Below are 16,959 nucleotides of genomic sequence, written 5' to 3'. Positions count from 1 at the left end.
TTATACAACATGGTATGAAAAAAAGTGTGAAATAGAGCATTAATAATTTCTTGTATTGATTACATTTTGCGATGATTACATTTTGTATATACTGGGTTCAACAAACTGTTAAAATCCATCTTGCCTGTTTCTTTTTAATTTTTTAAAAGCACGGACTGCTAGAAAATTTAGAATTACATATGTGGCACACATTTGTGGCACACATAATACTTCCATGGAAAAGTGCTGGCTTAGAGGTTAAATGACTATATTAATAATACTTTGACCTATTCTTATAAAACTATATACAGGAAACTGTTGTACAAGTTTGAAAAGTCTTGGAAGAGCTGAAGTTGATAGCATGAGGCTGATACATAACATCTCCTACACGTAACTTACAGGACAGGCCCTTTTTCATAGCCCATGTACTTTTTCTTCACTGTCAACCCTAACAGATATGGTTACACGGTTNTAGCCCATGTACTTTTTCTTCACTGTCAACCCTAACAGATATGGTTACACGGTTTCTCATAAAATAGGAAGGGAAAGAAGATACATGCACTATTCACACTGAAAAAAAATTGGAAGAAAAAAAAAAGACTTGGGAGGAAATCTCTTAAAAGTGGACAAACAGTATAAAGAAAAGATTAAAAAGCTCTTAAGGGCAAAGTCATGTATTAAAATATTATATCTTTACTATGAATATACCTCAAAAGGTCTCAGCACAGATTGGTATCTGCTTCACTAAGACATCAACAAAAGGTTTGGGTGCATCCAACNAAGTCATGTATTAAAATATTATATCTTTACTATGAATATACCTCAAAAGGTCTCAGCACAGATTGGTATCTGTTTCACTAAGACATCAACAAAAGGTTGGGTGCATCCAATNTCTCTTAAAAGTGGACAAACAGTATAAAGAAAAGATTAAAAAGCTCTTAAGGGCAAAGTCATGTATTAAAATATTATATCTTTACTATGAATATACCTCAAAAGGTCTCAGCACAGATTGGTATCTGCTTCACTAAGACATCAACAAAAGGTTTGGGTGCATCCAACAGATGCTTTAAGAATGCAAAGAAATGTATAGAACATACTTGAACTATTGATAAATAAAGGTTTTAGCTCATTTTTTGAATCAGAGTAGTCAAGAGCTAGAATCCTTAGCACGTTGTAATGGCAGAGCCAAGTCTTGGCCAGGAGCTAAAACTCTCTGACCCCTTAAGTAGTGTCCAAAGAAATATTTCGAGGATTAAGTGATGAGATATATATTAACCAGGGGTACACGATAGGTGTGTAAGATGTGGCAATTCTTCTCTATCCTGAATATGGCGTACTCTGAGGGTATTAGAATGCCAAGGCATGCAGGCTGGTTCTTATTTGGGCTCATTCTTACTATACTTGAGATTTAGGTCTTAATATAATTGTTATTTTATTGAGTTCTGATGTGTCATGAAGTGTACTAGATTTTTACATATTATTATAATTTATATACTATTGCAATTGCTTTTAGCTGCCCCCCTTTCATTCTGATGGTTCTAAAAAATTTAAGATGGTTGGCAAACCAAAATCATGGTATGCTTTCTAATTCATTCAATATGTATATCATAATTTACTTGTTTCCAGGCACAAAGCTAGGGTTTTTAGAGTGAATAAAATAAATAGGCTCTTTGCTATCATGAAGTTTAACCTGGAGGAGGAGTGTGCAGACGTTACCAATATCTAACACCTATTTTGCTCACTTTTCATTACTAAGAGCACCTTGATTTTGTTCCAATGGGAACTGACCCAGATTCTCTTCTGCCTGGAGACTCCTGTCTTCTTAGTGATAGGTATATAGCAGTACACCAATTGAAATTTCCCCAAAAGTTACTGTTTCCCAGAACTGAAGGAACAAGATCAGCTGCCCTTTGTCCTTCAGTCTTCTTCCCACCTGGACTGTGATTTCTGAAGGTTCAGTGGTGAGACTGGACGATACTCTAACAAAGGAGGAGAGGGAAGGTAGATAGAACCCGGTTGCTCTACGTCTTTTTTGAGTGGCTGAGCCTTGGGCAATCACCCCAAAACTTTTTCTAACAAGAGAAAAATGAATCTGTTACTTTTAAGTCCCTGTTTGTCAGGTTACTTGCTTCTGAATGGATTCCTAACTGATCTAATAGATATGTCACAGAATGTCAATTGAGAATTTTCTTTTGACCCAGGAATTATAGCTGAGTCTTTGTCAAAGACAATACACCAAAGGCACCATGGTATCAGTTCAGAGAACCTCTAGTGCTTGGAGCTAGCAAACTCTCACAATGCCTAAAAAAACCCAATTTAGGGGCACCTGGGCGGCTCAGTCGGTTAAGTGTCTGACTCCTGATTTCAGCTCAGGTCATGATCTCTCTGCTATGAGAGTGGGAAAATAGCCATAGACAATACACAAACGAACGCATCCAGAACAGACGCTGAACTTGACCCGCAGGCTATCGTTTACAGACCTTTGACTCCTGGGGATCTCTCAACCAATCCCAATTGGAATATAGTTGAGAAAGTGATATGTTTAAATGTCTCAAATTGTCCTATCATTAAGGATACTGGCTTTTTTTTTTTTCCAGTAATTACTTTGAAGCTGTTTTCAATTGACTCTAATGTTATAAACTTTTCAATTACAAAATTGCATTAAACACAATCTGTGTTCGGTATTAAAGCTTAAAAAAACCCAATAAGGACTATGTAACTATGGGTATTTGACTTTTAAAAATTAACTCATGGGGCGCTTGGGTGGCTCAGTCAGTTAAGCTTCTGACTCTTGATTTCGGCTCAGGTCACGATCTCAGGGTTGTGAGATGGAGCCCCATGTCAGGCTCTGCGCTCAGCTCCTGGAGTCTGCTTGAGATTCTCTCCCTCTGCCCCTACCTCCGTTCATGCACACGTGCTCTCTCTCTCTCAAATAAATTAATCTTAAAAAAAAAAAAGGAAGCCAATTTAGAGAAACTAGCCTATTAATAACCATGACACACCCACCCAGTTGATATAAAGGTAGTGTTAGAAGAGAGGGAAGGTGAGCATTTCGGGAGATGCATTATTTAGGAAATGGGGCTAATCTCTTTGTTATATCACATTCAGGAAGACACCTCAAAGTTGGAGGAATCTGGTCCCAAAAAATCAATTATAAAGCTTGGGAGTGTTCAAACCATCTTTAGTTCCACTGTACTGGGGACTGGAGATTGTCTCTCCTTTGAAAATTAATGACCATCTAGCCCCTGATGCTGGCAGGGCTTGTAGAAAGTGTCCACAGAGAGACAGCTGAGCCGAGGAGGAAACAGCAGTGGGCAGCCTGCATCTCTCCTGTGTGTCAGGGCAAATACATGTGCCTTTCATGGCACCAAACAGCCCTGATAGTGGCCAAACATGCATCACATGCTGTGGAAAAGGAGGTCTCAGCAGCAAGAGAGTGCAGGGTGAGCCTGGGCAGTGGAGAGGGTCAAGCCAGGACCAGATTCCCCATGGTAGGCGAATATGCCACAGGAAGGAGTCTACATGGTCTCCAGAGATACCTACAGCTATGCTCCTAACAGGGACAGCGTTTCAATGTCTGCTACAAGCTGACAGACAGTTAGCCCGAGCAATACCAAAACCAGCAGAGAGGGAAGCACACCCGCACCGCGGGCAGGCATGGAAGGAACCTCTCCCCATTCCTTTCTCCTTGCCACAGCATTGAGCAACAAGAGGAGGAAAGGGCCGGACCTGTGTGAAAATCGGACTCTGCACCCCCCGCCCTCTGCAGTACACATTGCTAGAGAAAAAGAGATGTCTACCCTTCAGTGAGAGATGATGGGAGGAGAGGGGGGAAGAAAACAATTTAAAATCAGGGAAGAAACTCAAATTTTAAAATGAATAAGATGTATTTCAAGAACTCGAATGAGAGAAAAAATGGAAATTTACAGAGTTTGGCCAAGATGTCATCAAAGCTTCAAGCAAGGGGGATTTAACACTGAGCAGCTGTGAGGATGAGCAGTTTGAGGAGGAAAAAAATTAGACTAGCTCATCTTTCTCAAACCTCAAAAAATAAATAAAATCCCTTATAAAGTAATGCATTAAGTTAATAGTTACCAATTTCAAAAGGAAGTAGGAAGGGTGTGATGACAGCTTGCAAGGGAGGTTCCAGTTTGAAGGAACACATCTAGGGTGGTCAGAGCCCTGGGCCCTGGGCCCTGAACCCTGAGCAGGGGGAGGGAGTTAGGCGGGAGCAGCGCTGGGCAGGGGAAGGTTCCTATCGCCCGCAGCAGTGAAGGGCCTGAGGCTGGAAAGAACTTGCTGGTCCCTTTGGAGAAAATAAGCTAAAGGCAGAAGAAGTTTGAAGGCACAGGCAGGAGAGAAAGCATGAAGAGTCGTTTGAGTCAAAAAGAATTATTCAACCTGGCCCCAAGAAGAAACCAGAAGCTCGTGATAGGCATGGGAGATCACAAAGTGCCCTTTTCCTTCTCCTTTACGATCAGATGCAGAGATGGCTGACATTCTTCTCAGTCAATTCAACCCACGCTTCGGTGCGTAGATTTGAGGGCTCTCTTGGCAGGCTCAGATGGTGGCCTTTGCCAATGACGGAATAACCGGTACATAGGACACTGCTCCATACATCAACTAGAAGAAGGCTGTCAACTGCCTAGGGGATGGCTGGGAACTTCTCATAAGCCTTTCAGTTGGCTCAGTCCCGTGGCCTCTTTAGACCCAACTTACATCTAGGCTTTTTCATCCTCTCCGCATGGATCCCAGGGACTCAGCCTGCTGGGCTCTCCCTCGGGAGTTGCCACCACCTACTCCAGGCTGATCCAAGCAAAAAGCACGTTATTCTCTTCCTGCTCTTCCCATTCCTAAAAGCCGCACATGTGATGGTTCTGACGCAGCAGGAAAACCTTTGCAGGCTGTTCCAACACCGGACTGCGCTTTGGCGGCACCCTCTGGTTTGACCCGCATTACGGGGTTGAAGCGGCAGGAAGCGGAAAACAGCACAGTCCCACGCCTACTTAGTTCTCTGCCTCCTTCCTGAAGGGCTATGGCTCACACCTGCAATTTCCCAGCTTTCCCAATTTCCGTCGGTGCAGGAACACTGCTCCGAACTGCTTCTCGGCTACCTGCAGGGCGATTTCTAGACTCATCTCAAGCCAGGGCAACTAAATATGAATTCATTGGAGGGTGATTTTCAAGAGACAGGAATGAATGCCATATAATTCGCCAAATATGTGACGGTGTCCCCTTGCAAAGTCACACCCTGTTAATTTAACTCAATTTCCTTTGTCAGTTGTCAGACAACAGAAGGCCAGCGGAAGTCCAAACGATTAACTTAGAAGTGGTATGTGTGCCTCTTGGAAACATAAGAAACACTTACCCCAACCTCCGGCAGGGGATCCTTATGTTCAGGTAGGACACTGGTTCGAACCTATAGAGAAAAACAAACATGCTCTGTGTGATTTTGAAATGGAAACCAGTGCCGAAGCTTCACACAGGTGCTGGGTGTCATTTTCCGTCATCAGCCGTCAATTCAGACTCTGGGGTTAATCATTACTGAAGGCCACCTGCTATAGCACCCAAAGCTGCCCTTTTATCATCGCTAAGCTTCCTGATTTTCCTAAGTAGACAGAACCGCCGGGTCCTCACCCCATCACCCCTCCTCAAATACAGAGATAGCTGGGCTTAAGGTGAAGCACCTTTAATCTCCTCAAAAAGCAGCCCTCATCCAATATTTAAGGGGAAGGAGAGAGTTGGTATAGAGAAAGTCATTCCATGCAAGCTCCATAAATATTTATTCTCCAAATGAGCACCAAAACCCACAGTCTTTATAGGATATCCCTCCCACTTGAGAGTTCTGGGCCAAATTGTCAGATACCATTATCTAAATTCATTTGAAAACTAATTCTCAACTGGGGGAGAGGGAAATAATGTAAAATAATCAGTCATCTGGGGAAGCTTTTCATACGTTTGAAAGTGTTCCAAGTGAAATATCAACTCCTTAGATGATAAGTAGACATATATCTTCTACTGAGCAGGGATCCTTAATCCTGGCTGTGCATTAGAGCCACCTGGGGACCTTCAAACTCCTGGTGCTCTCTCCTGCCCCCAGATATTGATTCTAATGTACAGCTGAGTCGATGTTTCTCTATTTAAGAAAAAAATGTTTCAAATGAAAAGAAATCACGACGATCTTTCTCACTTAAGAAAAAGCTAGTAAAAGCAAGAAACACAGAACACCTAAATCTAGTATATCTTAATTTGAAGTAGGGATTAGATAAGGAAGTTAAATGAATACGGGGCACCAGACAAGCATGCTCTAACTGGAGAGCAGAGGAAAGGGGGGAGGGATGGAAGAGAGGAACCCTCGAAACACAAGAGATCAATATTTTAGGGGGTCATTTTCACAAAATCCCTTTGGGGGTGCAACACCGTCAATCATAATTCTCTTGAAATCCTTTAAGTCCTGACATACCTGACCATACCTGGTCAATTCTCCCCAATTGAAGGGATGCTCATAATGTCAAAAGACTTGAACTATCTCCTAAGGGCCTACTAATCTTTAACACGGTTTCCATTTCCTTGGCAAAAGCCTCAAGCCATGGGTAAAACAGTGCATTTTAACTTCCAGCTTAATGCTCTTTCTTTGTGTCTTTATGACAGATCCAGGGCTATCACTTGCACAATTTGTCAGTCATTATGACTCAAAATTGTTCACCAGAGCACAAAATAAATGACAGGAGAGATCCCAACAGAGTAAACAACACAATTTGCAGAACACACTCAACTCAGGATTTCATGACAGAGCGCTCACCAGCTAAGAGCATTTGCAGTGTGGAAGCTGCATTAATGTTCTTTGGTCCAGAATGTTCAGAGGTACCATTCAGTCTCATTATCTGAAAAATCATTAGCTGGCCTCAAAGGATGAGGAATCTATGTATTAACAGGGGACCGTAATGGACCATATAGTGTGTGCATACGTATGATCGATCTCTCTCTCACACATGCACAGCCACCCCTCCCCCCACACAGACTATATACTTTCTCTCTGTCTCTCTCTCTCTCTCTGTCTGTCTCTCCCTCTATACATGTTTAGGTAGGACACTGGGTTTGAAACTACAGAGAAAAACAAAGATTTTCTGTGTGATTTTGAAGTAGAAACCAGAGAGAAATATATATAGAGAGAGACTAGTCCTCCCCCTTATCCACAGTTTCGTTTTCCATGGTTTCATTATTACCCACAGTCAACCACCCTTCTCTGCAAGCAGAGGACCCTCCTTATGCTTCCGTATCATCAGAAGGTCAATGCCAACGTAAAGCTCCATCACAACGCCCATGTCATTCCTCTCACTTCATCTCAGCACACAGACATTTTATCATCTCACATCATCATAAGAAGAGTTAGTATAATAAGATGTTTTCAGAGAGAGACCACATGCACATAACTTTTATTTGTAATAAAACTAGCAATAAAATATAATAATTATAACCATATACTGTGTATATTGTATATCGTTATAATTATTATATTTTGTTACTAGTTTTTGTTAAACTCTTATCGTGCCTTATTTATAAATTAAACTTTACTATAGGTATGTATGTATAAGAAAAAAACATAGTATATGTAGGGTTTGGTATTATCTGTGGTTTCAGGCATCTACTGGGGGGGGGTCTTGAAGTATCCCCATGGATTCAGGGGCCTATTGTATACACACACACACTATATATGAAATATATAAAGTGTACATATAACGTGAACATATATAGTGTACACATGTATATCTAATATATATTAGAATAGGCTATATATATCATGAATATATATTCACACACATGCAACCCATTCACACACACATATATATGTTTATGCATCATTTTAAGAAAATATTTGCCATCTAAATAACGTTATCCAAAGGGATATGCTTAAACTTAGAAATAAAGTGAAAGAAGTCAGACACTGGTGGAGGTCAACATATACAGGAAAGCATGATGTGTATATATATCTTTATATATACTTTATACACAGATATATAATGATATGATATAATATAGTGATAAAATGTTGTGTGATATAATGTTGGATATAATATTAAATACGGTAGAATAATATTGACAATTACTGCAATATGGTCATTAAATTTATACTGATTTTATCAGTAGAACACTTATTCCTTATAAATAAACTGTTACAGAGGGAGGAAAAAAAAGATTCTTAACCTAAAGTTGTATACTATGAAAAAATCTAAAGATATTCAGGGACTAGTTTGCCATTTCCAATGTGTGTACATGTGTGAAGAAGAGAGAGATAGAGAATGAATTTCCCTTTACATAATACAAGTATTTTTAAAAAGTACGTGTATGTCACATTTTCTTAAATCAAGGAAGGCATGCTTAAAATGCTAGCAGAGCTCCTGATTTAGAGGAATTGAAAAAACAAAACTTTTGTAAACCAATTTTAAATTTTCTAAAGTCAGACTTTCTTATGAAACATTTGTTTAAGATAGTCTGTATGTATAGGTCTAAAACTTTTGTATTTAAGGTCAATGCTACAAATGTGTGGCATATAGGTTACACATTGATGATGTTTTTTCTTGCATAATATATATCCTTCATTATAGTCAACACATACTAGGTGGCAAGCACTGGGTTTGCCAGTAAATAAGGTCCCATTCCTTCTCTTTGAGACTTCAGAGACTAGTGGGTGGGACAAATATATGAATAAATCCAGTACAACGTAATACATGCCATTATGGAAATATGAACATTTTTCTGTGGGCATTCAGAGTAAGGAATAATTCAGACTGTGAATGTCAGGAAAGGCTTCAAAGAATAAGTAGTCTGGGTTTTGAAGGATGAGTAGGAGTTTGAGGCAAGGAAGATCATGACAAAGCAAACAGGGTGTTATATAATGGGCATGTGTGATGGAGTTGTAAAAGACCATTTGTGTTTGGGAAAAAGTGAGTATTCTGATAATAGCATAACAGGGGGTCCTTCAGGGAAATGGCAAGAGTTAAATATGCTTGGGGAGAGAGGTTGGAGCCATTTGCTATCTATCATGTTATAGAGCTGGGGCTTTATGCAATTGATAGGTGATAGGAAATCACGTAAAACATTTGAGTAGAGGAATGACATTATCGGAGCCCCTTGAAGGTCCCAAATCTGCCCTGAGTCATAGTGGGAGGATTATTTAACCTCTTTATGCCAGTTGCCTTTTGTCTTTATGTTACTTATCTTTAGCATAGGGTTAATAACAGACCTCACAGGTTGTTGTAGTACATCTTTTTAGCACTTGGAAAAGGACCTGACACTGAGAGGGAAGAAAGTGGGGGAGTGACAGAAAAGGAAAGAAGAAAGAGAGGAAATGAGGGGGGAAGGGAGAAATAGAAAGGGAAAAGGAGGAGGGAGGAGACAAAGGAAAAAGAGGAGGATAGAGACAGGTAATAGGAAAGGCTGGAGAAATATGTCACTGGAAAAAACACACACACACACACAACAAAAAACAAAGACAAAACCCTGGACAGATTTAGATGAGGCCTCTTGATGAGGAAGGAATGAAGCAGTGGCTGTCACTGTAACATCTGGAATATTCCAGTTCACGGGCAATGTCATGCCTCCTGAGATTTACTGGCCTTCCCTCTGAAACTCATTTTCCCTTTTTTGGTCTTATTAGCAATCCTTCTCCCTGGCTTTCTTTATTATACCCCCACCCCCTGTCCTTCCTGGAGCATAAGAATGTCTGCCTGACTACATATTTAAAGTTCTTATAACTTCCTCTTGTCTGGACTTTAATGATATCAAATAAAGATCACTTAATAGAAGTAATCATGTAGATTATATATTCCATCTTGAATTATTTCTTAAGTTTCTTGTAAAACCAATTCATTTCTTTTTTCATAAGCTCAAATGTCTAGATATGAAATTTACCTTAAAAAACGAAAAAAATAATCCTAGGTAACATATAGTGACTTATACTCAATTTTTCATAAAGTCCCTATAGACTAGTTCATAAACTTTAATGGTTCCCAAGCAAGAAGCCCCCCCTGCAATGATGAATGCCCTAATCCGTGGAGAAACACTCCTTATACTGGTCAGCCTTTTACAAAGAGCATGGGCACCGCTGCCCGGAGCATAAGAGGATGGTGGGGACTGCTGTATTCTTCACAGGTGAAAAGGCATCATTGAGTATCCAGATCCAGAGAAGGTGAAGGCCAGGCTGCCATGACTCTGTGCACCAGGGTGTCCATGCCTGGGCCTTGCACAAGTGCATCTCCTCACTGGTCGGTGAAGAAGGAGCAACTTTTCCTTGGAAGGGCTCGGCTGGAAGGCAGAGGGGATGGTGTTGCAACAGTGCTCCAGTCAGGGAAAGGGCCCAGACCTTCTTCTAAGACCACTGTCACATCTGATGGGGCCTCTGATAATGAATGTGTCATTGAAGTGCATCCTTTTTATCCCTAATAAAAATGTTACTCTAATTCTCTATGTTTCTCAAATTACAATATATAATTTCATCACGTTTACTTGTTCCACTTGGAACAAGACATCGAACTGCCTTCAAATTCAAACACATGAAAACCTGAGTGGGACATAAATGGCTATCCCCCTTCCAATATTAATTTTGGGGAGGACACTGCTCGGTTAGGACTATATTCCTAGGCTGCCTTGTATTGAGAGCTAGCCATGTAACGAGTTCTCACCAACAAAATATATGTGTAAGCAATGTTTGCTGCGACCAATCTGGACTTTTCAGAAGTGGATAATGTATGTCCTCTCCACTGTCTCTCTCTCTCCTTGCAAGGAGTATAGCCCTTGGCGGACTGCAGAGCCGCACATGAGAGAAAGCCATTTGCCAAGCATCACTCCCAGTATTAGATTATTACATGACTGCATGTTACACGGCTGTGTAACAGATTGCCACGAATTTAGCTGTTTAAAACAACACCCACTAAGTAATTCACACTCTATCGGTGAGCAGCCCAGGCCTCCTGCAGCTGGCTTCTCTGCCCTGCTCTCACACGGCTGCATCCTCATCTGGAGGCTTGTCTAGGAAAAGGTCTGCTTTCAGCTTCTGCGGGCTGTGAGCAGAATTCAGTTCCTTGCAGCTCTAGGACCAACGTTCCCATTGCCTTGATGACTGTCATCTGGGAGCTGTTATAAACTCCTGAAGGCCACCCTTATTCTAGGCCATGTGGCTTCCTCCAGCTTCAAATCCAGCAACCGAGAATCTACTTTGCACCAAATTCTTCTCACACTTCAGATCTCTGGCTTCAGGATCCACTCTCTTTTAAAGGCTTACCTCATTAGGACAGACTCTCCCCCAGATAATCTCCCTTTCTTAGGCAACTTTAACCTAATCACAGAAGTGTGTCCAGGGACTATGCTGAACGTGTACAACATGGGGCAGCAATCCTGGAGCCACTGGAGAATTCTGCCTACCACAGTGGTCAAGAAATAAACTTCCACTGTGCTAAAACACTGAAATTTGGATGTTTACATTTGTTTCAGCAGCTAGCATAATTTAGACCCTCCATTTATTTTAAATAAAAATTTGGATTCCATTTAAGTCAATGAAGAAATAAAGCAAAATAGCTCATATTAAATCCTAATTCACTCCTTTAATGTCAGCAGACTTGCATTAACTACTTATTGTGATCCAGTGACTATTATAAACACTGGCAATCTCAGAAATTTAAGAAGACAAGGTGTCTCTCACCCAGAGGCAGTAATGATAGCATGGCTAGGGTCAAGACATATAATAACAATTGCTGAGCATCTTCGATTGTGTAAACTTATCAGCCACTCTTAGATGTTGACTTTCCAACTGTTTAAATTTTGTTGTGGATAGAGAAAATGATCCATGTACGAACCGAAATGATTCATACCGCAGAACCTTAGAGATGGAAGGGATCTTATAGTGAACCTAGGAAAACCAACTCTGTGATGTGAAAATTTTATACAAAATATCCCTGGGGGGTACACTTAAATTTTCTCCTTAGACATGTTTAATCTCTAGCTTACTATTTTACTAATTAGTGTTGTAGAGATAGTGTTGCAAACTCACCTACCCAAAGGCTCCAAACAGATTAAGTTAATGAAAGGAGTGGGCTGAGTGTGAGAGACAAGAGGGAGTGGAGAGGAGTCTGGCAAAAATGGAAATCACATTCCTAGTCTATGAAGAACAACTATACGGCTCCAAGTGATTAAAAAATTCCTGAGAAAAATTCTTTCAATTGTCAACAATGGATAAAACCTAATTTCTTTTGCAGGTGGGCCATGATTAGTATTTAATTACTTATGTTGGAAACTAGCCTGGTTTAAAAAAAAAAAAAAGGTCAAAATAGGCCCAGTACTATTTTTAGTGGGGTGAAAAAAGTGCTATCTTAAAGCAACTGTTCTTAATCTTGACAATACATTAGAATCCTCTGGAATATTTTTTAATGCCAGTTTCCAGGCCACGTTCTAAAATGATTAAATCAGAATTTCTGAGGGAAGATTTAGGCATCAGTATTTTTGAAGGCTCACTCCCCACTTAATTCCAATGCACAAAGTTATGAACTACTGCTCTAAAAGAAATGAGATTGCTTTGAGTGTGAGCCTTATAAACTAGGTCCAAATCCTATGACAGTTTGCAAAAAATGGAGTAGGCAATGGTCAGTCAATGCAATAAGGCACTCTTGGAAAACAATTTTTTTTTTTTTTTTAAATTAACAGACTCTCAGAGCTGGAAGAGGTCTTAGACATTATCAGGCAACGTTTCTTAAACTTCATATGCATATGCATTACCTACTGGTCTGCAGCTGGTCAGGATGGTCTGAGGACTGTCCTTTAAAATGTGTTATAGAAATGCAGAATCTCAGGCTCACTTCAAACATACCACATCAGTCTTCATTTTAATAAAGTGCCCGAGTAATTAATATGCATGTTCACGTGTGAGAAAGTCTGGTCTAGAAGAGTGCTTATGATGGAAATAGGTCACAGATGAGAATGGTAGACAGTCATTTGCACATAAACATGCTTGAGATAAGGAATGGGGTTTATTCTTCGGTTATGAAAGTATTTAGTATTGTTTTTTTCTTTAAATGTCAAGTATCGGTAAAAGTTCCAGATAATATTTTCTATCAGGGATGCTCTTTCCTTTCTTATGCAAGTGGAGAAAGGATTGCTCTCATTATCAAGTCAGGGGCCGACTTAGAACAGAGCTCAGCTGGAATTCTCCTTAAGACTCAGTGCTGTGGGCTGAATCTCCGCTTCTCTAAGCCCTTCACCACGCCCCCCCACAAAACCCTAATCTCAAATTCATATGTTGAAGCCCTAACCACCAGTACCTCAGAATGTGATTGTATTTGGAGATAGGGTGATTAAGTTAAAAGGAAGCCATTAGAGTGGGGCCCTAGCGCAACATGGTTGGTGTCCTGATAAGAAGAGGTAGAGACAGAAGGGGTGTGAAAACGAAGGGATGACCATGAGAAGAGCCGGCAAGAGGGCGGCCATTTGCAAGGCAAGGAGAGAGGCCTCAGAAGAATTTTTCCCTGCCAATACTTTGATCAAGGCAAGGAGAGAGGCCTTAGAAGAATTTTTCCCTGCCAATACTTTGATCTTGGACTTCCAGATTCCGGTATTTCAAGAAAATAAATTTCTGTTGTTTAAGCCATACAGTCTGTGGCAGTTACTTACAGCAGCTCTAGCGAGCTAACGGAGATACTCGGTCTACCCATGTCGTAGAGGGTATGATACCCCTCCCCAACCAGGACTTTCAACCAAGAACCTCTGGTTGAGGGATCTTTGGCCCTTAACCCTAAAGGAATGCTAGAGATTCTCAGAGGTCTCTGCGTACCTCTTTTGCACTGTGCCCCATTCGGCTTCAAAGTCTGGCAAATGTCTTTAGGGGCAGAGCAGCCATGAGTTTGAGTCCCCTTTGGTCTCTAAATTTGTCATTTCAGCTACACATGAAAACCAAAATCTCTGCTGGGTTCTCTCTCTGCCAGCTGCCACCTTGTGTTAAGAAAAGCCTTGATGCTCTGACTTCTAGCTACGGGGACAATCTGTAAACGCCCGCAGGTGAAAAAGAGCTTTTTAGTCCCTCAGTGTCAATTCCCCACCACTCCCTCTAGGGCTTTCTCTCTTGCCTGTCTCTCTCCCTGTTTCCTAAGCACTGTGAACGGTGGGAGGTTTCACTCGGCTTTTTATAAGACTTTGGCCTGGCTCTTTAGCCTCCTGCAAAGCTCAGAATTCAGCAAGTCTCTTCTGAGAAAAAATGTTCATTGACTCGAAGCTGATGAAGTCTCAGTTTCTTACTTCCTCCAACATAAGCACTGAGAGTTGTACTGATCTTTCTCTCTCCACGCAGCAGCAGCCCTGTGTCCAGGCAAAGGCGTGNCTCTCTCCCTGTTTCCTAAGCACTGTGAACGGTGGGAGGTTTCACTCGGCTTTTTATAAGACTTTGGCCTGGCTCTTTAGCCTCCTGCAAAGCTCAGAATTCAGCAAGTCTCTTCTGAGAAAAAATGTTCATTGACTCGAAGCTGATGAAGTCTCAGTTTCTTACTTCCTCCAACGTAAGCACTGAGAGTTGTACTGATCTTTCTCTCTCCAAGCAGCAGCAGCCCTGTGTCCAGGCAAAGGCGTGTTCAGCTTACTCTCAGAATCAGCAAATGCAGAAAGAGGAAAAATCACAGGCTCCTGAGAGCTCAACTCCAAAGGCTCCCCTTTCTCTGCGATTTTAGTTTATCTCGTTATTACTTTCACAGCTGGCTTGATGATGCACTCGAAGGTAATTGTCGTAATATGTCCGGCTTGTTTCTAGGTAGTGTCAGGGGAAGCACTGCTTGCCCCACCCTCCACATCCTACCCAAACTGAACTTTTTAACATCTGAAAGTTATTGGAAATTTAAGGAATCTACCAAACGTGTGGTTAAGAGATAAAAAGTGATATTCAACAGAGCATAGTTAAATATGATTGGAGGAGGGAGAAATGCCATTGCATGTTGGTCTATTGAGTGAAGTCTTTGGTAAACCAGTTACAAATGCATTATTATAGGTAATTTTCCTAGTAAAAACAGAGTTTACCCTGAAGCCTGACCACTATCCAAAAATAATCCAATAATTATTGAGTGTGACATGTTGTCTTGGTCTTTACTAGGTAAATGTGATCAACTTTCACATATTAGAGGTGTCTGGGTGTTCAGTCAGTTAAGCATTGGACTCCTGGGTTTAGCTCAGGTCATGATCTCAGGATCCTGGGATTGAGCCTCAGCATGGAGTTTGCTTGAGGATTCTCTCCCTCTCCCTCTGCCCCTCCCCCATCCATGCACTTGCCCTCATCCTCCCTCTAAAATAAATACATAAATCTTAGAAAGACATACAAAATTGTGTTCACAAGAACATTCTATCAGCTTCTAAGCCTAAAGGAAATAATAGTAAGACAAATACAAGCACTCNCATCCATGCACTTGCCCTCATCCTCCCTCTAAAATAAATACATAAATCTTAGAAAGACATACAAAATTGTGTGCACAAGAACATTCTATCAGTTTCTAAGCCTAAAGGAAATAATAGTAAGACAAATACAAGCACTCTTTTAGTTTGGATGCATCTAGTCCTAGAGTTCTCTAAGGCACGGATGTTCACACCACAGCTCTCTAGTCACACGGGTCCCTTTATGTTTAATTGGTGGCTCTTTAAGACTTCTAATTTCGCCATATGAATGCACCATTATACTAAATTCTACCAGTCATACAGGAGTCATGTGGTTCTTCGGGTTAATGGTGACTGCAAATGTAGCCCCAGAGTCACATAACTCTGAGTATCCCTGCCATTACCACATTTTATTCCATTTCCCTTTCCAACTATTACAGAGATCTATTACAGGCAGGTGAAAAAATACTGAACGGAGAAATATCTTTAGACATTCTTTTCCTTTGTCAGAGGCTGTTGGAAAGATACACGCTCTGATGAAAATATGAGATGCTGAAACTCAGGTCTAGTTTCAAGGAAGTCTAAAGAGGTCTCTCTACTGCTGTTCTGAAAGTAGGACCCTCTGCCTATCATATTCTTCTGGATCTTCCAGAAAGGGACACCAGGCTGGGAGAGGCAGCGCTGTTCGGATCCCATCAGGCTTCTCTACTGCACCTGAGTCAAGTCCGATCCTGGGCACTTACTTAAAGCAAAAGGGATAAACCTCCAAAGAGCTGTGGGATATAAGGCCACACACTTTTTTTTTAAAGTATCAAATTTTAAGTGTTAAGATGTTTGGATATTTTTAAGATAGAAATAAAGAATAAAGGAACTCCTTGCACTATAAAAATTAAAAGGCATTACAGGCACCAAACACATTAACTGATAATTTGCTAAACAATTGCTCATTCTCAGTTGAGACCTTCATTCCTACTGGCTTCCAGAGCCCCCCAGGAGGCTATAATGATCATCTCAATACATACAGTGCAATTCAAACATCATGTATCCATACTAACAGCTGTTTGTCAGGTCAAACCTCCGTTACTACTTCCTCCTTCCATCACCCTTCCTCTTCTTCTCTACTATCCCAAATATACAAAAAAATAAAAATAAATAAAAATTTAAAAAATGTGCTGTCATTCTGAAAAGTGCAAAAAGTCACCAGAACTGATCTCTTGATCCCAGAAATAGACCTGGATTAAGTATGAGCTAACCTAGAAACTTTCTACCCTGGAAAGAAATAATGTAAAGCTTAAAATTGATAAGTAAGGATAATGGAATCGAAGGAAATAACAACTATACTTCCCAGACCTATGGGTTAATTATTTCAGAGGTGCATTTTTTTTTTACTTGTACTATCTCATTTAATTTCTGCAGTTCTGTGTTGTATTGTTATTGTTTTGCCCATTTTTACAGGTAAGGAAACTTAGTTTCAGAAAACTGGATTAATTTGCCTAGGGTCACTTCAACAACAAGCTGCAGATCAGACTTTAAATGGTTGCAAAGTCTTCCAAAGTCTGCGCCCCTCGCACTGCAGTGTGCCTC

The 16,959-nt window shown here is 40.7% G+C and overlaps 1 protein-coding gene across 8 annotated transcripts in view; it reads right to left on the bottom strand.

Moving 5' to 3' along the window:
• Window positions 1-16,959, bottom strand: part of INPP4B (inositol polyphosphate-4-phosphatase type II B) — a 753,420-nt gene that overhangs the window by 247,375 nt on the left and 489,086 nt on the right. For all 8 annotated transcript variants that reach the window (XM_034661577.1, XM_034661575.1, XM_034661579.1 and 5 more), the window contains one exon: window positions 5,348-5,398. In XM_034661577.1, coding sequence (XP_034517468.1) covers window positions 5,348-5,398 — 51 coding nt within the window. The remainder of the gene's footprint in view (window positions 1-5,347; window positions 5,399-16,959) is intronic.

This window comes from Ailuropoda melanoleuca, chromosome 5 (assembly GCF_002007445.2).
Source record: "Ailuropoda melanoleuca isolate Jingjing chromosome 5, ASM200744v2, whole genome shotgun sequence".
In the NCBI taxonomy this organism is placed as follows: Eukaryota; Metazoa; Chordata; class Mammalia; order Carnivora; family Ursidae; genus Ailuropoda; species Ailuropoda melanoleuca.
This window is presented reverse-complemented; position numbering and strand designations above follow the sequence as displayed.